A 22,005-nucleotide genomic window follows, 5' to 3' on the forward strand; every position below is an offset into this window, starting at 1 on the left:
CATGCGTGGTGAAGAGGGGGAGGATATTTGATGTGTGATGGTGTTATCGTCGCGGAATTATCTGTCATTCGTGTGCTTCTGAGTTTTTTATTTTTATTTGTGTGTACAGCCGATAGCGCTGAGAATGTGACGTATGTGGGGCGCCTGGGTATTTAATGTTCTGATTTTTGTAACAATAAACCAGTTGTGAGTCTGCGCTTGTGGTGTCTTCAGTGTGTTCACGTCCTCGTTAATTTGCGCGCAGTTTGATTTTTAAGACGAGGCACAAATAACTGAATAAAAAAGGACCCACACATAGGTATTATGACGTGAAGTATGAGTGATATAGTTAGTCATGAAGATAGCAGAGTATGAACAGAGGAAGTAAATAACTGAAAAGCGGTAAAACCGAAAATTGGGTTATTATAGCGGGTGTGGGAAGGTGGGAAAATCGGTAAAAGGTCGAAAACGACCAGCCACAAAAAGTGACCGCCACCGCGGTGGTGATCCCCTTCTAAGTTCCTGAATTTTCGCAGCCGCCCCATAGGGCGATTTCCCATGCAAGCCGGGTGAACTTCCCAAGCGTTGTAGTCCCACACAAGGGCCGAGCGCCAGGCCGGGGAGTCGCTTGTACCTGTTTTACCGGTGGGTGCCCGGCGCCACCAAGGCACACGAATGCACATGGTGCCTTCCACAGCCACGGTGGACGCTGAACTCGCTACCCGCCTGTGGCAGGACATGCCGCCAGACTCTTTCAGCCCCGGCAATGCGGCAAGGCGGCATGATTACCGGTGGCCCCGCCAGATGGACAAGGGTCAGGGGCAACTCGCAAGGGTAAAGGCAGCTTTCCAGGCGTGGACTCCCCTTTCAAGGGTCCGCACTCGACCAGGGACGCCTGTAACCATTAAAGAAACCGGTGGGTGCCCGGCGGTACCATGATGAGGGCCCTATACACCCCAATGCGACAATCTTAAAAAAAGCCATGAAAGAACCAGGTTTCAGTACCTCACCCAGTTTAATTCCAGCTACGAAAGGCGTTTTTTAACCAAAAAAAGCAAGCACGGCAAAGCTTTCAAACTTCGCGTTACAGTGACGAAGGGATCTCATTGTAACGCGACGTCAGGAGTGACGTCATAAGGGCCGGAACTAAAGAAGTAATTATTAGTGTGTTAAGAGCACGTTAGAGTTCAAGTGGTGCGATCAAACGGAACTGGACGCCCCACTACAGTCGCCCAGTCATGTGTTTTAGCAATGGGGCAGTTTGCGGGCCGGTAACCGCACGAAAAAGATTCTGTGACGTCATAGAAAAGTTGCCTGAAAGGGACTTGGGAGTCCCCACTGTTTCACATGATGTCTTTAAGATACATATTCATTATGTTTTCGAAGTTTGCGACAAATTTTGTAATGTTGTTATTGGGACAAATTAGTCTTTACTTGTATTTTGTCTCGATGACACCTTTAAAGGGACACTGAAGTGATTTGTAAAGATTGCGGGATTACTAGCGCAAATTGTAGTCCGGAGTCCACAGGCCATGTTTCGACCACTCTGAGTGCGTTTCCGCGAATTTATTTAGTCTAAAAATCAATTCGAAACTTCTGTCCTCCTCTCTGAATCCTCGCCCATTTTCTGTGGCGTTTTCGTGTGGCGTCAGGAGGAGAGGAGCTGGGTTGACTGCGCTACTGTACGGCTCGCCGACCTTCCGACACAGTCAGTCGGCGGCCGCCGGCGGGTCGTCGCAATTCGTTCGCTCAGTTGAAAGTAAGCCACGATATGTTTGCGAATGGAAGAATGTGCCTTTCTTCAGTTTCTTAGTCTATACACTGTATAAAGCTCCAAGTCCGGGTCGCTCCACACAAGCGCCTCACAAGCGCACATACGACGCTTCGCTGACTGGTACGCTAGTAGGAAAATCTTAAGCCACATGAAGGCGGGAGAAGTCAGCCAAGTCAATATAGGTATACTGAAGAAATAAAATTAACTGAAAGTTTTACCGTACAGCGTAAAACTAGGGAGCAGGAAGCACTTTTTTGCGCTGGGTGAACAAGCACAGCGGTCAGCAGCATGACTACGCATGTGTACGAACGCTTTTCCGTCTAAGAAATGCAATTGCTGGACGTGAGATATTGTGGAAATTTGGGGGACGCTTACTGCACGGGCGCTATACAACAAATAGTCACCAAAGCTGCTTGAAATGCTAAAAATAAATGAAAGTGTACACTGGTTATACATTATATACCTCATATTTCCAGGGCCGTCAGAGCCGTGGCCGAGTGGTCCGGAGCACTAAGCATGTTATTTTGCAAGTTGAAAGTTCGAATGCCCGAGGATACCTTTTTTTTGTAAGTTGATTTTTTCGTTTCGAACTTTCAACTTGCAAAATAACATGCTTAGTGCTCCGGACCACTCGGCCACGGCTCTGACGGCCCTGGAAATATGAGGTATATAATGTATAACCAGTGTACACTTTCATTTATTTTTAGCATTTCAAGCAGCTTAGGTGACTATTTGTTGTATAGCGCCCGTGCAGTAAGTGTCCCCCAAATTTCCACAATATCTCACGTCCAGCAATTGCATTTCTTAGACGGAAAAGCGTTCGTACACATGCGTAGTCATGCTGCTGAGCGCTGTGCTTGTTCACCCAGCGCAAAAAAGTGCTTCCTGCTCCCTAGTTTTACGCTGTACGGTAAAACTTTCAGTTAATTTTATTTCTTCAGTATACCTATATTGACTTGGCTGACTTCTCCCGCCTTCATGTGGCCTAAGATTTTCCTACTAACGTACCAGTCAGCGAAGCGTCGTATGTGCGCTTGTGAGGCGCGTGTGTGGAGCGACCCGGACTTGGAGCTTTATACAGTGTATAGACTAAGAAACTGAAGAAAGGCACATTCTTTTGGGCCGTTACGGCCTAAAAATGGTGAACTCAGTTAAGAAAACATCGGCTGAAAACGAAACTGTACACTGGTTATACATTATATACCTCATATTTCCAGGGCCGTCAGAGCCGTGGCCGAGTGGTCCGGAGCACTAAGCATGTTATTTTGCAAGTTGAAAGTTCGAATCCCCGAGGATACCTTTTTTTTTGAAAGTTCATTTTTTCGTTTTCAGCCGATGTTTTCTTAACTGAGTTCACCATTTTTGGGCCGTAATGTTCACTGCTCCACGAACGAGTTCGCAGAACGCGCGCAGACTGACACTGACGCGCTAGCGAGTTCTCGTTGGCGTGCTGTTGCCATACGCACGGACTGCTTGCGGGCAGTGGGCACAGGCTAGAATCAGCAGACCCTTGGTTTGGTGCGAACATGCTTTTTACGATACAGGCATGAGTGAGGCAAGCTCCAAATATGGGGGAAAAGCGCATGGACCTTGAGCGTCTGCGGTGACGGGGAGGGCGTTCATCCATTGCGTAGGCCTCGGCTAGTGATTGCTAGGATTCCAAGCCGTCCTACGAGGCTTATCTTAGGCATTTTACAGCCGACAACATGGCAGAATCGCGGGCGGTATGACGATTACTGAGATATCGAGAATGCCCATCCAACGATAACATCGGATGTCAAGCATGTTGTTTTACAGAACCGAAACCGAAACTTGTTTGAATGGTAATCTTGGACATCGCCCAATCACGGTGCACTTCCTCCTGTCGTCACAGCGTTTAGTTGGTGCGGCCGCCGCAAATCGCGCATGGTAGTTTTTCTTCTTTCGCGCTTTGTAAAATAATTACCGACTTGTCAACCGGGTAAACGATTTAAAGTGTGTTAATTTGTGCCAGTCTACGCAGTGCAAGCAAAAATGGGAGCTTGACAAATTCACTTCAGTGTCCCTTCAAGACGTGGTCTTAATTCCGAAGCGTCTTAAATCCGAAGCGTCTTAAATCCGAAGCGTCTTAATTGACTAATATCAACATGCAAAGACCACAAATTATTTGCTTTGGCGCTCTTCCACCTCAAATGCCATTGCACAAATAAAATACAGGTTTTCCTACAACTAACACACGTTTCTTAGTCGAAAACAACAACACAATCACTAGGTCTAACTTTTGTTTCCTGGTGACAATGCTCCGTGATGGCGCAGGACATGCGTGTTGGACTTGGATTCAAATCTTTGACTGGCACAGAACTTTCTGTACGTTATGTTTACGCATTTGGACATTTTTCGGAGCACATTTAGAGACGCGGATGCCGAACGCCACGTTTGCGTTTACTTTCATTTAAAAATATAGCTAATTTCGGCTTTACGCGGCCACCACTATCAATTTGGGTGGATTTATTTTAAAATACATGCTTCATTTATCACCAAGCGACCACCTTGTCGGCTGATCTTCTAGAAAACTATTTTAAAGGACCTAATTGATACCCGGAGAATAGGTTGATATAGATAAAACTTTGTTGGGAAACGGCTGGCAGAGAAGCCGATAAGGGTGGCGGGGAGGGGAGGGAGGTGGTCCAATTATGTCCGTCTCACAATATCCACTTCGAGTGCAAAATCCCACAGAGAACGCAGGACACGAACGAAATTGGTGTGCTGTGGTGGCGTTATTCAGTACTCGTACGTGGACACTGGGCCACGGCGAGGCGCGCGAGCACCCTCAAGACCGGGACGGACGCTCAAGTCACATGCTCGGCAGGTGACGTCACGATGGGAGGTCTCAACGTCGTCAGATTGCTGGCGTCCACGTAGTAGGTTAAAAGACGCGTACCTGCCTGTATACCCAACTGGCTGGGGCACCCCCGCGGTCATCGGCCGGTGTCGTCCCCTAAGAGGCGAAAAGGGTACCTTTTTCGACATGTACAACGGTTGGGGCACCCATGCGGGCTGAAAACTTGTACTGGACTCAACAAATACAAGCGTTTTAAAGACGATAGTCTTTCTTGGGCTACTTAAACGCAAAAATTTTGGTCTGTCTGTATGTCTGTCTCTCTGCCTGAAAGGATAAATTTATTATCAAGAAATCCCGGTATCAATGATGCAACGTAACAACCAGAAACAAAAAATTGGCCGCGTATCTGCTCCTTTCGTTGCAAATGTCTTCAAAAGACGATAGTCTTTATCGGCTTTTGCGAAGTAAATGCCTCCCTTCGCTTTCCCGCTCACCTCTCATGTTGTTCCTCTTGCGTCGCGCTCCTCCCAAGGTAAATACGCCAAAGGTTTGCTTAAATCATTTTAAATTTCCCGCGTTTCACTGCTACAAACCGGGTGTCTCGATGCGAACGCTGCCGTACGGCGAAGACGCGCGTTAATTGAGGCGCCCTACTTCAACGTTTATAGAACCGCGTTTCCCTACTCCAACAAATAAACAAGTACAGCGCCGTTTGCTACAAGACTAATAGAGCCCGAAGGCTGCCAGTCACAGACACTTACAGAAACGCATAAACAGCTTCAAGTTGATTGTAGACAAAATATTAACATACAAACAATTTAGAGTTGTTACAACCAAAAGATTAACATGCGAGGGAAACAAGGATACAAAAACATTCGCTTCAAGAAAGCAGCAATATACAGAACAGGGTTGGTGTTATGTTGCAACGGGTACTGTAGCGCACTAACACACAGTTCTAACACCAAAATTAATTGTTACAACAAAAATACCAAAGGACACAGGTCTGGAAAACTGCCATGCATAATAACCCTCTTGTTTGAAACCTCAATAAACCGGGTAGACCAATGTCGCAGAAACTCTTCCTCACCCAAAAGGGCTGACTAGCCTTCCAGAAAGGTCCTGAGGTGTTGTCTGAAAAATGAAAGCAAGGGCCACTGCATATGTAGCCTGCGATTCTGTGCAACGGCCCTGCAGCGATTACACCATAGTATATAATCGCCAATTACTATGAATAGTTTGCCTAGGGGAGTGCCAGGGCACTGTTCTCTCAGTTGATACCGTGCAAGCCCCAAACTTGGAGCGGCACGGTGTATGATGCGCCAAAAGCAACGCGCAACAGCGCAGCTTGAGAAAGTGTGTGCCGTGGATTCTGGTTGGCCGCAGTTGGGTCAGGAAGAGTTCTGTGTTACTCCCCAGCGAAATAATCTGTTTTTGTGGGAAGAATTCGCCACGCTTTTTGCCACTGTGTTTTTGGCGTCCTCTGGCAGCCTACCTGAAGTCAACCGTAACCACGGGAAATCTGGCCCTACCTCGCTGTAACTATTTTTTCACACAGCCTAGCAGGTTGTTCATTCACAAAATCGAGATCACCATCCAGTGCACAAATTTTCTTAGCTAAAGTAATGACGGCCTTGAGGAGTCTCGACGGGATAGCTGCACTGGGGTGTAGGTTGGTGGCCATAGTTGGGCAAAGAACCCGTCTAGAAAGACCGAGAAAGTAGAGGATCAAAGGTCTGCCCGGAGCTTCTACGTCACTGAGAAGTGAAGAGACGACTCTAAGGGCCAACAACTGGCTCACGAGGTCAATGCAAGGGAGACCATAATCTCCAGAGCGGCGTGGGAGGCGCAGGGCATTTTTCGCTAAACGCTCCGTGCTTCCATCCCAAAAGAAAGAAAAAAAATGTCGCGGTACACTTTGTGCGTAACAAAATTGGGAGGCAGCATAATCCTTGAGACAAAAAAATAATTTAGCAAGAAAAACGCATTTAATCAGATATGATTTCTCCAAAAAAGAGAAGTTGAAAGACCTAGCCCGGGAAAAATTATTTGGAATATCATCTACTAACTCGGGCCACATGTCTGGAGAAACACCTTGTGCGGTAAATTTGACGCCGAGAATCTTCAGGTCTCGAACTATTTTTAAATTATGAATGGGGGCGAGTGTAGCGTTTCCCAGAGGAAGGACAGCACTTTTTGTGACATTTAACTCGGCACCTAAAAGTCGAGCATAAGACTCAAATTCCCCTAGAACAGCCGTGAGGCTATCAGTGTCCCGAATAAAAATAGTGACGTCATCTGCCTACGCAGACACTTTAACAGAGCCTTGTCCGGGCAAGGGGAGACCCCTAATTTTGGGGTTATCAACGAGTTTGCTGATGAAGGGGTCTAGACATAAGACAAAAACAAGCGGCGACAAGGGGCATCCTTGTCTGACACCTCTATGAATTGCAATTTCACCCTGTACCACGCCATTAATGACCAGGTCACTGGATAAATTATCATGAAATTCTCGGAGAAGCTGAACAAATTCAGAGGGAAACCCATATGCCTGAAATATGGCAAGCAGGTATGAATGGTTGACCCTATCAAATGCCTGTTTTTGGTCTAAAGAGACACACAAGCCGGCAATACCAGTTTGGTGCGTATAGGCTAGTATGTCTCGAGTTAGGCTAAGTGCCGAAAAAATATTTCTGTATGGGACCGAGCCAATTTGTTGGAGTGATAGGAGGTCCGGCCAAAGAGCTTTAATCCTGGACACCAAAAGGGAAGTTAAAATATTGTAGTCCGCATTTAAAACGGTTATTGGTCTGTAAGAACTCGGGAGAGAGGGGTCTTTTTCTTCTTTCAAGAGTAAAATTAGACGGCCTCTCTTAAACGAACTTGGAAGCCGCTGATCTGCTAGGATTGAATTTATAATTGCACTAAGGAAGAGCCTAATTCTTCCCAGCAGCGCTTGTAGAATTCCGTTGGCAAACCGTCCGGCCAGGCGCCGATTCGGTTTTCATTTCTCTTAAAATGTCGTATAGCTTGGAACAGGTAACGTATTTCAGTATTTGAAAGTGTACGCTTTCTGGAACCTGAGGTAGGGAATTTGAAGCAGAACATAGTTGTGCTACCATGTGTTTTTCATCTACCTCGAGCGAATCTCCTGAAAAACCTCAGAAAAGAAATAAACCCTGATTTTATAGCTGATGGGTCTGTGGAGATGGTGTTATCCGGGCAGCGCACACACTCTATAATGTTTGGAGTTTCACGCGTCGCCAAAAATCTTTGAATTTCTAAACTACCGTTGCAAGGACCATGAATATTGTAAGCAGCGGATGGCTGCATTATTTCATTCAGTTGGCGTTTGTACCGCTCCGTAAGGATGCCAAGATATTCACTCATTAAAGGCGTTAGTTCTTTATCATATCTAACTATCCGGATACGCTTGAGCCTGTTGTTAGGCTCAGCTGAGTCAGGAACCTTTTTTTGTTGGCTAGCTGTTTGATCTAGTCGCCTCCATATGGATTTTAAACTGTCCCACTGTTGTATGGTACCTTTGATCGGTAGAGAAGAATAAATATCTGTTTTTATTGACAATAACGCAACGTCATCTTGCAGTATTCTAGTATCAAGCTTCCAGTGTCGGGCGCCATCAAGTCTACGGTGACCTGTAAATAGGGACAGGAACACTGGGTAATGGTCGAAAATGTAACCGGCCATACTAGGGAATTGATTTACTTCTATGTTTGACACAGCGGTGATTTGGTCTGGAGTTATATAAAACCTGTCTAGTCGGGACTCGATTCAGCCACCCGACCAAAGTGAAACAGAAGCTGCGCAATAGTTTCATATACCCACAGCCAAATCTAAGTGTGTGAGTCCGGTTGAAATGTTCATACTTTTCAACCTTGTAGAACAAGAACTATACATCACACAAATATAAGGCGAAAAAATTAATACATTAGTGATATTTGCAGTATTCCTTTATTAAAAAAATTATAGATGCTTTGTTTTTGCGACAGCAAATGAAATTCTACAAAAAAAAAATCACTGCGTCGCCTGCTGTTGCCCGCGCCACGATAGCTCCTGGCGGCAGTTTAAGAAATCAAACGGCAATGCAGTAGGAAAGGTCCCACTAAATACCTTCCACGTTCTCTTTGGAACGCACATGGAGTAGGGCAACGTGGTTTATAAACATTTGAGTACGGTGTTTCGATTCACGCGCGTCTCCGCCGTGCGGCAGCGCTGGCATCGAGGCACCCGGACTGGAGCATTGGAACGCGGTAAATTTAAATTGACTTCAGCAAACCTCTTACATGTTGTCTTGGGAGGAACGAGACGGGAGAGGAACAGCATGAGAGGTGAGCGGAAAGAGAAGGGAGGCATTTACTTGGCAGGGGCGCCAGCCGACTATTGTGGTTCGTCGACATTTGCAATGAAAGGAGCAGATACGCGGCCATTTTTTTTGTCCGACGTTTCACCAAGTGTAGAATCTCGGGCACTAAAGGTCATTTCATCCCCGCCTTGTAGAATCTGCCTCCACTTATAGCAGTGAGAGAAAATGAAAATATGGCTGATTGCTGTCTCAAACGAAATACCTAACGCCAAAATGTTTTCGCGGTGCTTTTGGTTGCCGATACGCTTTTACCCCTTTTCTCCTCCTGTCACCTAACGGTTGCTAATTTGCTCCTACCATCATTTCTGCTAGTACTACTGCGTTCCTTTTCTTCTGGTGAACTGATCTGTCCTCTTCGAAACTGCATGAAACGTTTACTTCGATCCACCAACTCCACCAATGTAATGTTTGCTTTGGTACAAAGGTAAATGAAGAAATAGAGGAACAAATGGACTTCCGCAACGCCACGGAAAATCTCGGCCCATAACGAGCCTACTGGAAGCAACCGTTTCAAGAGAGCTTGCACGCCACTTTTAGGTGTCTATACCCGTACGTTTAAGAACAACGTCTAGTCGCATTCATTGTTTAGAGCATTGCAGCGTGGTGCATGTTGATTTCTTCGTCAAACTTTCGGCGAGTCCTTGCTTTAACCCGAGTGTAATTTTAGGTTCTTAAATGGCGTCTACTTTTGCAGGGTTGCTGGTACCGCTACTTCAAACGTATCTTAGCCTATTCCAAATCGCCATGGTCGGGAGCTTTCTCGTTTGGATAAGTCCTATGATCTGCGTCTTTGCTACAGACATGACACTTATCATCGTGTTCTTGGGTGCATTTCAGGGTGAGTCTATTAATTATACTAAATTACAGATGTTTGACTAAATATGTAGAACTTCCAGCGTAATACTTTATATTGTTTCTGTACTTTGCCTGACAGAACCTGTGTAGCATCAGCGACCTGTACAAATAGCTTCTGTTGATGGCAACTGCAGTTTTTATTGTGAACATTATCAATATTGTACTTATTTTAATAAAATACACGAAATCAGCCCCGCGTAAATGATTGCCATAACTTTTTGCAGCGCCGATATCGACCGGTCGCTATTGCAGCACATGCTCATCATTGTCATTGGTCGCACAAAAGGGGCAACATTTAGTACCGTTATTATTGTTGGATGCTGTGGCAAATGTTAGCATGCTATACGGATATTTTTAAACATTTCCGTCGTTTTATATCTCTAAAGGCATCGGCCAGCATGATTTTTCAGGTCACTAACCTGCCTTCCGGTGGTTGTTTCAGTCCCCTTAGGCCCAGGCCAATTATAGTTTTTTTTACATCGAACACTAATACTGACCTCCGCTGCGACTATAAAGCTGCGTTGAACATAACAATGCGTTAAAGCGGAGAAGTCACCTGGAAGGCAGAATTCCGCATATTTAAAGAAAATAATTTGTGAACTTAAAATGGTGGCTGACACACGAATCACGGGTTGCAATCATGTTTACAGCCAGGAATGGTTTGGTTTTTTCGATGGCGGGGAGCTAATTGTGCCAAGCGGAGCGATACAGAGTAGAGGAAACCTTGGCACGCTGTCATAATTTCTACCTTTCATTAAGCACCAAACACTAGACCAAACTATTCATCAAGTCTTGCAATACAGATACACGTGATTTACTCACTATACACCACGAGTGAAGTGTGGAATCTTAATAAAAAGATAAGCTGTTATTTACTGTGTTTTCTTGGCGGGAAATAACGTGAGAAGGGCTATAGCGAGATTCTGAATGGACGCACGCCAAAAAATCTCTCAAATAAACTGCACCACAGCACTACAACAGTATACTTCCGACGAGCACACGAAAAGCTGTAGGTCCAATGGTTCGGTTGTAAATATGTCAGTGCATTCATAATTTGCCCCTAAGAAAAACGCAGGCACCAGATATATAAAAATAGTTTGCTTTTAACACGCTATAATCAACAATTTGAGGTCTAAGATTACACACATCGTCATTTCCCTGTCTTGCTCCTTCCGCACAAGGCGAGACAGCTTTAGCTCTTGCCCGTTTTAACTTTCAGGTGCTGGAATGGGCATTGTGGAAACTGTGGTAGCCGTGGCCATCGGCACTTGCTTCCAGAAGTGCCGCAGCATCGCCATGGGCTTAAAAGAAGGCGGGCACACGATCTCCGGTCTTATCTTCCCCAAGATTCTTTCCTCCCTTACAGCAGAGTACGGCCTGCGTGGAGCGCTCGGCGTGTGTGGGGCTCTGTGCTTGCACGTCACTGCGTTCATGCTGACACTTCGAAGAGAACCCTTCACCAGTCGAAGACAACGCCACTTCAAAGAAGCCGATAAAGTTCAGTTAGGGCCGCCAAAGGAAGATGTACGAACACCCATCACTGACATCGTCTCATCTTCTTCGAAACAATCAATTTCAAGTTCTGAGAACATAACCATGAGAAGAGTCCTAAGCGGGAGTGCAGTTTTTACTAATGTAAGCAACGCCTCAGGTGAAAAAGTTCAGGAAGCCACCTCTAATCAACCTGGAAGTAAACAACAAAGCCGGGACACTGTCGCTGGAACTGGTGGGGGTGTATTCCGGCACAACCGAAGTCTTGATGATTACAAGGGAGGTATTGGGAAAGACAAGCGGAAAATACTTCTGAGCCCTGGATTTTATACAAAAATACTCATGTTTGCGATCGCCCAGTACGGCGTTGTAGCTATAAAGGCAGTGGTTGTTGACTACGGTTTGGACAAGGGTACCGATCGTTCGAAAGCTGAGCTGATGGTGACGTACTCCGCAGCAAGCGACTTCATTGGCCGCATAGCCATCATGGCGTTTGCAGATCACGGCTGCATGAGCCGCATGCTAGTGACCGTAGTGGCGCTGCTTTTACACTCCGTGACGACACTTGTGCTACCATTGACATCAGGCTTTGAAGCCTATTTAGGTGTGTATCTGTTATCATCAATGATGCAGTCCAGCCTTTCACCGTTGATAACAGTGATTGTAGCGGATTACCATGGAGCTCATCGAATTCCACTTGTGTGGGGACTGAGTGGATTAATGGCGATACCTCTCCAGTTCGCTACGCCATCGATAACAGGTAAGGGCGAAAGATAGCTGCAAGATCCTTGAACTACGGTTCTTTTCTACCTAGCGCGTGTTCAGGAGATTACTGTTTTAGTGAAGTTGGGCTCTAGGGTAACGATAAATAAATCACAAGTGCTTTCGGCAGCGCTTAAGGGTTTGGATGTGCAGTCCAGGATTTTTAACAAAATATTTATATTTCAACCTGCGTTGCAAATGACGGTAACGAAACTCCTGGCAGCTACTTTGGAAACCTATTCACATCAAGAACGCTTCTAGGAAAATGCGAAAGGCAGGCGAATCATAGCTTATTTTATTGCAGCTGGGGGGGGGGGATGGTAAAATAGGGTTGGGTACCAGAAATGCCGAAGCGAATTCTCGAAATTAGTTTTAATAAGTTATCACACAATATTTTATTGGCCTAACCTAATGAATTCTGAAACAAATCCTCTAATGTATAGGTATTTCATGGAGTGCCGCAATAAGGTGAATCAAGCTGCCACTGTAATTTTCCCATCTATATTCAGTGAAAACTGAGTGGGAGTAATGTACGTGCTGTAGCGTACAAGAAATGATGTTTCTGGTAGCCATGGGCTTTAATGAAGGTCCTAAAAAGCAAGAGAAGTGGTGGAGAGGACTAGACCAGAAAGCGCTTGAGCAGCGAGTTCCAGCCACCAGCTCGCGATGAGATGCCGAGGATCCGTTTTGCGCCAAGCGCTCTTCGTCGGCGTCTTTTATTGGAAGCCCCAGCATAAGGCTGTCCTCACTTAAAAAGCACGTGACAATACAATCGCAATATCAATTTTTTTCTGACGCCCCTTCCTCACCATCTATTATTTTCCTGGTTGAGGTCCCTCTTATCCCTCAAATATCGCCGGGAATTTTGCTGTGAGCATTGAAGAAATCTTGTGAGCGGTTGATAAAAAAAATTTCTTCCGGTATACCAATTCAGTAGCTATAAAGTACTTTCGCGTTAATTTAAAGTTTTAAGATTAAGTTTAGGGGGCATTATCTGTAGTTGTTGTGTGTCTAATCATTCATATTGAGGTCAGAAACTCTAAAAAAGCATGGCTGTGTGTCTTGTACTTAGATGCAGTCTCATATGTCCTTTCTTGTACGTGGCGTGACAGTCGCGGCAAATGCGACCTCAAAGTTTGGAAAGTTCTTTTTCTCCACCACGCAAGAGCCCGGAAAAGCTCAAATATTCCCTCCGGCCTACATCAATAGGGGGTCCACTGAAGTTTTCTAGAATATCGAGCTCTCTAATTAGGCAAGTGTGCAGAATGGAGGCTGAGGCTGAAATAACAGGCTCATAGCAATCCAATGCAGTTTGTTTTGGTCCTGTCACCAAGAAACGAGGTCTAAATAGCGGACCCAATAAGAACTACCGATAGGACTTTGTTTTTGGCTAAAATCGTGCAGTTCTCAATATTCGCCTGCCTTTAACAAACGACGAGTAGACGACGTGCTTAAAAGATATTTTTGCTGCAAATTAAGAAGAACATTTTCTGCCATAACACACACTTTTGCCACAACATAACTTTTCTAGCATGACGATAACAAACTCCAGGCGTAAAAAAAGTCCCAGTTGATCCTGGTAAAGGCTGAAACCGTCGACTTTTGTGGAGGTTCTCATCATGAAAAAAATTTGCTTGCTCTGTTGATGACCTACGAACCTTTTTTTGAACTGCGGTTCCGTTGTGCATGGCCTAACAATTGTGGAAACTCCAACAGGAAATTGCTAGACGCCCTCTCGACAGCCTATAGGGAATTTACCTCGGACGTATAGATATAAATAGACGGAGTTAACTGTCGTGACATACCGTATGTAAGTAGTGCGAAGCACACGGGGAGTTGTGCCAGTGCAACAACTTTATTTGACGCAATTTATAGTCCTTCCGTGTGCCGGCCACTCCGGAAGCGTCTTGAACACCTTGACCAATGAAACACCTTGACCAATGAAGTTTGCCCTGTCTAAAATGTGGAGGTGTTGACAAAATCCCGGGCCATCTCCACTAACGTAAAACCTGGGGAGGGGCGAAGCATGCAGTGTACAACTGTATTCTTGGCGCCTTGGTGTTTTTGCCAACGGAGATGAAACCGTTTGGATGGTAGAGCTATACAGCTTTGCTCTAAAAGTATCGTGGCTTTGAAGAACGAAGCGGTCTAGCGCGAGGCGTAGACGAGTGTGCCGGTGTTTATCTTAATAAGTACGCGTTACGAAGCATTCCAACGCGACCCGTACTCATGTGCCCGGTGTTTTATTACCGTGACTACATGAGACGACGGTTATGACGACAACATAAAACGCCGACAGCCCGAGCCCCTAAGGGGCCTCACCCTTAAAACATCTTTATTGAGCAACCAAGGGATGTAGTCAGCCTCCTGTGTCCAGAAGGCCGCGAGCCTGCGCCGACTCCAGGGCTCGTTGCACCAGGGCACGTTGATGCTCCGGCACCGAGCTGGTCAGAGCAGACTCCCACTTCTCATGGGAGGGGCAGTGGATGGGGGGGAGGGGGCACATGAATACACAACCTGGTATGTTATGAGAGGGGTGCTACATTGTGGGCCGTTGTGGGGAAAAAGTATACTATGGTTGTAGAAAGTTTCTCTTTGTACACGCCGATAAAACAAATTAAAAAAATTGTCGAGGGCGTGGTATAAAAACCTGATTTCTCTGCTATTCACAAATGCAGAATTACACTTTATTTTTTCTCGCGAAATTTAAACCAGCGGAATACCCAAATGAGAAAGCCGGCACGTTAAGATAACATTTCTGGCTCTTTTCGCAGATGAAAGGATGCACTGCACCCACATTTGAGATGAAAGCCTTGTTTTTTTTATGATGTAACTATACCGCCAATTCAAAACATGTCCCACGAAGCTGGATTTTGAGACGCGGAACAAGACAAAAATTTGATGAGTGTGCAAAAAAAAGTTAGCCCAGCTTCACTGATGCACCCTCGCGTACGCTGATGATAACAGCGAAGCTGTTTGGTGTTTTTCCATAATCGCAAAGCTAACCTTCATTGAACGTCAAAGCCAGCAGATCGATTCGCGTTCGTGGTGTTCGCGCGCGCCAACTTTTGCTGGCGCTCTCGGCGGGCGGCTTCTTCTTCCGGGGAGCGCGCTACTTTACCCGTTTCTCGAACATTCGAGAAATGGCGCCCAAGCGCACTCGTTTATATATGCGCGCTCCTGTGAAACTTCTGTTGGGAGCGCTCTCCAATTGGCCGACTCCTCTTCTCCTCTCCTTGACTGCGCCCACCTGCGCTGGGTGCGCGCTCCCCACCTCCCCAATATGCTGCGCCTGGGCTTGGCCTTTGGTCTCCTTCCCCACACTGCGCTGCACGTGTTCTTAATGCTCGCTCGCCCCCTCGCTAGGCCATGCCCTCTCCACATCTCTGCAGAGGCCCGCGTTACCACGCCTCGTCCCATGAAAGGTTTGACCAAGAACAGCTTCGCTATTAAAACATATTAGTTCTCATAAAAAAGGGGTTCACATCGATGTGAGCACGGTGAACAGACTCAACCATGACGCCGTGTTCACGCCAGTCTGCACGTGCCTTTTCCGGGGTTAGGCGATGGTGAACGCATGAGGTAGCTTTCCTGAAAATATGTTTCATGGCATAGAATGTGCTTCTGAAGGATAGGGTGGCAAAAACGTAAGAGTTGTAGTGTCTTTGAGCTTGTATTAATGCATACAGCACCTGCTATTCTGCCCGTTGTTCTTACTGTTTTCGAGTATCAAATTTTGGTAATGCGTTTACAGAAGGCTGGAAAAAGAATGCACTGTCGTGACGGTACGTATTGCAAAAGCAGCATCAAACGGGTAGCCGTACGAAGTGTCAGCACACCGTCGACAAAGGAACAAAATATTTAGCGTTGTTTGCGATAAAATGAATGAAGGAATTTAAAGGCGCATTAAAACTGAAATAAAGAAGTGTAAACTTGGTAGGCCGCAACAATATGATGCAGGATCGGCGCTCAAGTTGCATTAATTTTCAAACTTCTCGGAAACGATAATTTGTATCTCACGCGTTCCATAAAACACGGAGGTCTAAGGCTTCCGCCCTTGAAAATGCAGTGCCCTTCCAGTCTGTGAAGAAGGATGGGCAGAGGAGGTGGGCGCAGTACAAGGGCACGGAACAAACACGTTGTTTGTAATTTGTGGTTGAGTATACTTCGTAGTTAATTAGGTGAAAGAAACTTGGGAAGGATAAATTTTTGTACTAGCAGACATGCATGGGGCGGTCTGTTTCCCTCTCATAGGAGCCCAAGTATTTACAGCAGACGGGAATTTCATTGCATTGACAACATCCCTGTGGACTACTTATTTATAAAAAGTAGGCGAAAGTAAGTTAGAGTCATCTTAGCGGCTGTTTTTTGTATAATTTGCTCCAGAACAGTTTGATAAAAATACCGGGCCATCTCCACTAACGTGAAACCTAAGGAGGATCGAATCATGCAGTGTATAAGTGTATTCTTGGCGCCTTGGGGTTTTTGCCTACGGAGATGAAACCATTCGGGAGGGGGGTTAGAGGTATACAGCTTTGGTGTTAACGTCCCGTGTGCTTGGAGCACGAAGCGTTCTAGCGAGAGGCGTTGGAAAACGAGTGTCCCGGTTTGCTCTTTTAGTACGCGTTACGTTCTAACGCGAGGCGTTCGAAAACGAGTGTCCCGGTTTGTTATTTTAGTACGCGCTACGTTCTAACGCGAGGCGTTCGAAAACGAGTGTCCCGGTTTGTTCTTTTAGTACGCGCTACGTTATAGCGTGATGCGTTGGAAAACGAGTGTCCCGATGTTTTAGTAGCGTGCTTACATGATACTACGACGACATGGGACGCGGACAGCCCGAGCCCCTAATGGGCCTTGCCTATAAAACAAGAGTTACAGCCGTTTTGTGTAGCTACACCTCCTCCGTAGACGGCCCCGTATTGATAGGAACCGGAACATTTGTGACACTTACATTTCACCGTGAACTACTTCTGACACGAAAATGAAGCTCGGCAGAATTATGGAGTCGTCCTAGCGGCCAATTTTAGTGTGACGGTCTTCCGGTATCGGTATTAGATGAAAAACTACGGGTCATTGACCAGAAAGTTGGCTTTGCCGGAAGATCAAATGATGTCGACGCCACTTTTTTTGACGCACCCTCCCTGTCGACGCACACAGTTTGGATCAGAAGCTGTCCTCTATAACCGTTCCTCTTTAAAAAGGCATTTGAGTTCGTACAGGAATAGAACGCGGGTCTGCAGACTTGGAGCAGAGGCTTTTATCCCCACTCCACCTCAGCAAATTGCCTACGGCGGGGAGGAGTTAACGGTATGCGTGCAGCGGGACATGTGAACGTGACGGCACCAAAGCAGAACAGGCGCGTGTCCGCCGCGGAGAACTGTACTTCCGTGGAAGCTGTGTCGGAAAGTGCGCTCAGCTTGTGTATTAAAGTTCTTATTCAAAGGAGGGAAAAATAAATGCCAAGAGTTGCAACACGATGCGGCAGCAATGATATTTACTAGGTATCGCCGGCGGTATCCATATTGCTTTCGCTTTCAAAGCACGCAAAAAGAGCTATGCGTCAGAGCGGTTTCTTTCTTTAGGTATAATCACGTACCCACGGGGGATTTGGCAGACCTTAGCAATTTGATTGGTTCATTTTAATTTTGGTATTGTCTATGTGGTGGTTAGGTATATTAGACTCCGGGAGTTATTAGGTATATAACTCCCGGTTAGGTATATTAGAAGCTGAAATATGGAAATTTTGGTTCGTTTTCAATGCTTTTAGTTCCTTTTTTTAATTGGTGTTTAAGTTTACATTTTGAATGGTAGCTTTAGAAATCATATATTCTTCCACTATTACAAAGAAATGAGAGCTTTCTGGTTCGTGTATAACGTAAAAATTGCTCAGGCATTAAAACTAAGCCCCAACCAGAGTGATACGCTTTGGGATAACGTATATAATTTACCGACCATATTTTGCTTTCATAACAATAGGCATGTGATATAAATTATTTCAGTGACCAATGCTCGCTTCGGTTACATTTCTGTATGAAAAACAAGCTTGATATCCAATACTAAAAATGCACTCAGCTGTTCCGCATTTCGGTAGTGTCCCACCGCAACAAACGTTCAGTATTCACACGACATGCTCACCCTACAATCGTCATTTCTTTCAGGTTTCTTCAGGGACACAATGGGATCCTACGACTACATGATGTTTTTAGTTGGAGGCATGTCAGCCTTCGCTGGAGTGTTGGGACTGTGTCTCTGGATTAGCGGGAAAAAGGAAAAGTGATGGTTTCTCAAGTCCTGTGGAGTGAAAGGATATCTCAGCGTATATGACATTTGAAGATGTCAGTGAACGTTGTCTGCGAAGATGTGAGTGAAGATGTCATTGAGCCATCGCCCACTCACAAACTTGACTCAAGTGCGGTTTCACGCTGCGAGAACCAACAGCCTTCTTGGGAAGTATCTTTTCCCAGCGTGATTTTTGAACTGTGACTTGATTATTCTGCCTGTATTCTGTCACAACGGGGTGATGATGAACTGCCCGCTTTGTGCACCAGCGATCAGCAACTTCTTGAAGAATATGTACAAAAATGTTTCTTGCAATACGTGGTTCTTGAAATGCTTTTGAAGCGCGCCTATACAATGAAGATTTACCGGTTTCTTAATATTTATCGCCAGAAGTCATGTGTTACAGCCAGTCAGGTCCTTGAGGCTTGAACTATGACCAGAACGGATGCCATCACACCAATACGGAAGCGACAGCAGCACCATTTCTTCACCACAGGGTAGAGGTTAGGCCGGGTGTTTCTCTTCCAGGTCCGACGTCCTGAGCCGGTACCAGCAGCTTGAAGTACAATAGATTTGATGTTGCTTGGTACGTCTTAATGCTTAGGGTTAATGCTACCAAACGTTAAGCCTAAACATTCGGACAACCAAGGTGATTGGGTTAGCCTTTAACTAATAGCGCTACATGACGGCCACGATAGGGATGACCCCCACCGTCCACGAAGATGTTACGTGTCGGCACAACAGATGAGACGAAATGATGGTTCAGGATGACGAGTGATCTATTTCGAACATTTGCAAAGCGGCCATGAGAACGTCCGCTCCGGCTGCACGCCAATCCCTCCCTCGTCGTCGTCGATGGCGAGCTATGGCGCAATGGGGAATTGTCGCCTATGTCCCGAGACAACAGTAACGGTGGGAAGGAAAAGGCACAAATTATGTAAAAGCAAAACCGGCCCGCTCAGCAGGAACATAGGCATTACGGTATACGTCCTCGTAGTGATTAATAGCGACAGAAGAAGAGGACACAGGTGGAAATGATGATAATGAGGCTTTTGCTGCCACATTTTAAGCCACACCAGCGGAGAAAGAGAGCGAATAAAATACCTTACAAGCATAGTAATGGGGGGTGTGGTCCTACGTTCGAGGACTCCATTAGGGACTCCTTCTGCAACTGCCCTTTCCATATACTTCATTTTTTAATATATTGTTTGGATAAAGGGAACAGAATCCTCTTTGCACCGCCAGCTTAATAAATGTTGCAGTGCAAGTGTGACCTATTGGAATTGACGAGCTTGTATGGAAGTCGACAACCCTTCTCTAATTGACATCCACCACGGGGTCCAGTAATGAAAGCGATGTTCTGATGCGGGCTCGATTCCCAGCCGCAACGAGTGATTTCTATCGAATGAAATGAAAAGCGTCCAAGTATACAAGATTTAAACGCCGGGTAACGATCCCCAGTTTGTTAGAAATTATTGAGAGATATTCCTTTTGGGCAAACGCAGAGCCAAGATAAATACACTTTTTGAACCGCATGGTAAAGATGCTGCCGCATTGCCCTTATGCAACGCTGTTCCCAAAACTGTGAACTATGATGTAGCATTCTCCCCACGGATGTTTGTTTAAAGTTTTTTTTCTGTTTTTAACTCTTAAGTGCTCTCCAAAATGCATGTAACATACACTGATTAGTGCAAAAATAAAACATTACGCAGCCTTGTACTTGTGGTGCAAGGCTAGAGAAACAGCAGAGGTGGCGATCCTTCATCGCTCTTCACGAGGCGCACGATCACGGGAGTTTGTTATTGGTATTTTCCAGCTCCTCACATGGCGCAAACACACGCGCAAGCCTGGACGCCGCCGCTGTACACCAGCTTTTATATCATGTGTTGTCACGGTTTGACGGGCGCCAGCGGGACTTTGCAAAGCCATGCCTCTATGCACAGCTGCGCCAGGGGTTGCTAGGCAACGCGAGGTGACGTCATCGCTCCACAAGGGTTTTTGTTGCGATGGGGGGATAACGCTGGGCATAAACAGCTCTGCTGGTGAAAGATTCTTTCTACGTTTTAGTGAAAGATGATTTAGGATGTGAGAGTGTGAAATGAGATAGTGTGATACCGCTCATTGTTAGTCTGATAAGTGGTTTTGTCAAGTTCTGCACGCAGTTCTTCTGCGCATTACTCTCCTACCCAAGTTATTGCACTTTAAAGTAAGAAACCAGTTGTTACTAGCGGTTGTCCTTCCAACTTTTATGTGTGCGTCTTTTTTAACGCTTTGACCATGTCACCAAGGGTCCACCAACCCGCCCAGAAACAATTTCTTATCAAGTCTTTAGGTCCGGGTGTTTGGTTTGGTGTTGGTATGGGACGTTTGCAGCCGTTTTAGATTCATCAGGGGGGTTGATGTTGGGAAACGTTTGTTGGGGCAGAAGGTGGTGCCTGGGAGGCGTTGGTAGTCTCTATACCGGCCAGCCTTATTGCGCGGTAGTGGTTAGTTTCAAAAATCCTGCTTTTCCTATTACATGCTTGCAAGAAAAATTTACGGAGGATCCTTAAAAATATTTCAGAATGTAAAGACGAATGTCTAGTGGAATCTTATCGTGATCCACTGTGCCAAATTTTCTTTTCAACTTTGACAGCGCACCCGTCACCATTTGACTAGCCCTCTGCACAGCACTCACCGAAGCTCCTTCTTCTTGTCCGCCATCGCGAGGATCCCCGTCGGTACCTCCACCTTCCAAGTCGGCTTCCAAGTGTACGTGCGGCAGAGGCCTACTGTTCTTTGACACTGCTCGTTCTTTTTTGTAGTGCGCGCTGCGTTGCCCTTTTCCGTCCTCGGGCGCAGCTGTCTTCATTTCCGGTGCGCTATCCTCGGCTGCCGCTCTCTCAGACCACAACTAAAACATTTTTTGTACCACCGATCTTTCGTACAAAATTAAATACAACATTATGCGCGTGCTGACCACAACTGCAACATTTTAACACGCAAGTGTTTTATTCCGGGATTCACGAAGATATCACTTACGTCATATCCATCACGGAAGGGAAGCCAGTACAACGAAGCAAGCGGCCTGTAAAGGATGCACCGCTGCACACAGGGTCGTCTTGCGGGGAAGCAACCTTTAGTACTAAATAGTAGGCTGTATTTAGGGTTGTTCGTTTTCAGGATTTATATTTTAACACGAAGCGTATTACGCCGGGATACACCAAGATTTTACTGACGTCATATCCGTCACGGAAATGAGGCCAGTACACATTTGCAGAAATGATCCGCCAACAGGACGTCGCTCACCAAGCACACTCACAAGACATCCGCAGACCCTCAAATCACGCTCAGCTGAAGATTTCGCTACACATTTCACTTTCCTGTTTTACCGAATCCTATTACAGAGGAATCAACCACAGTTTTTTTTTGTACCACCGATGTTTCGTACAACATTATGCGCGTGCTTGAAACAGAGGTCAGAGGCTTTCGCTCTGAAATCCTGACAATTATTTAGGTGCATTCGCATGGGTAACACTTGTATGCCAAAAATGGAGCATCTCTGGAACAGATATCGATGTAAAGGGAACCAGTGGCGAGTGCGTTGAGGAACACGAGACGTAACCAGAAAAATTGAACGTCTCAATTTGCGTGACGAACACGTGGTCAATCACAGTTCTTGAT

The 22,005-nt window shown here is 45.9% G+C and overlaps 1 protein-coding gene across 1 annotated transcript in view; it reads left to right on the plus strand.

Annotated features, from left to right (window-relative positions):
• The window catches only part of LOC144140020 (monocarboxylate transporter 14-like), a 77,478-nt gene extending 65,861 nt beyond the window's left edge, over positions 1–11,617 (plus strand). The window contains exons 4-6 of the mRNA XM_077672233.1: positions 9,650–9,793; positions 11,030–11,358; positions 11,462–11,617. Of these exons, the coding sequence (XP_077528359.1) occupies positions 9,650–9,793; positions 11,030–11,358; positions 11,462–11,617 (629 nt within the window). The remainder of the gene's footprint in view (positions 1–9,649; positions 9,794–11,029; positions 11,359–11,461) is intronic.
• Positions 11,618–22,005: the final 10,388 nt, after the last annotated feature.

Source organism: Haemaphysalis longicornis, unplaced genomic scaffold, assembly GCF_048455015.1.
Source record: "Haemaphysalis longicornis isolate Haplotype H1 unplaced genomic scaffold, Haemaphysalis longicornis Haplotype H1 scaffold_5, whole genome shotgun sequence".
Classification (NCBI taxonomy): Eukaryota; Metazoa; Arthropoda; class Arachnida; order Ixodida; family Ixodidae; genus Haemaphysalis; species Haemaphysalis longicornis.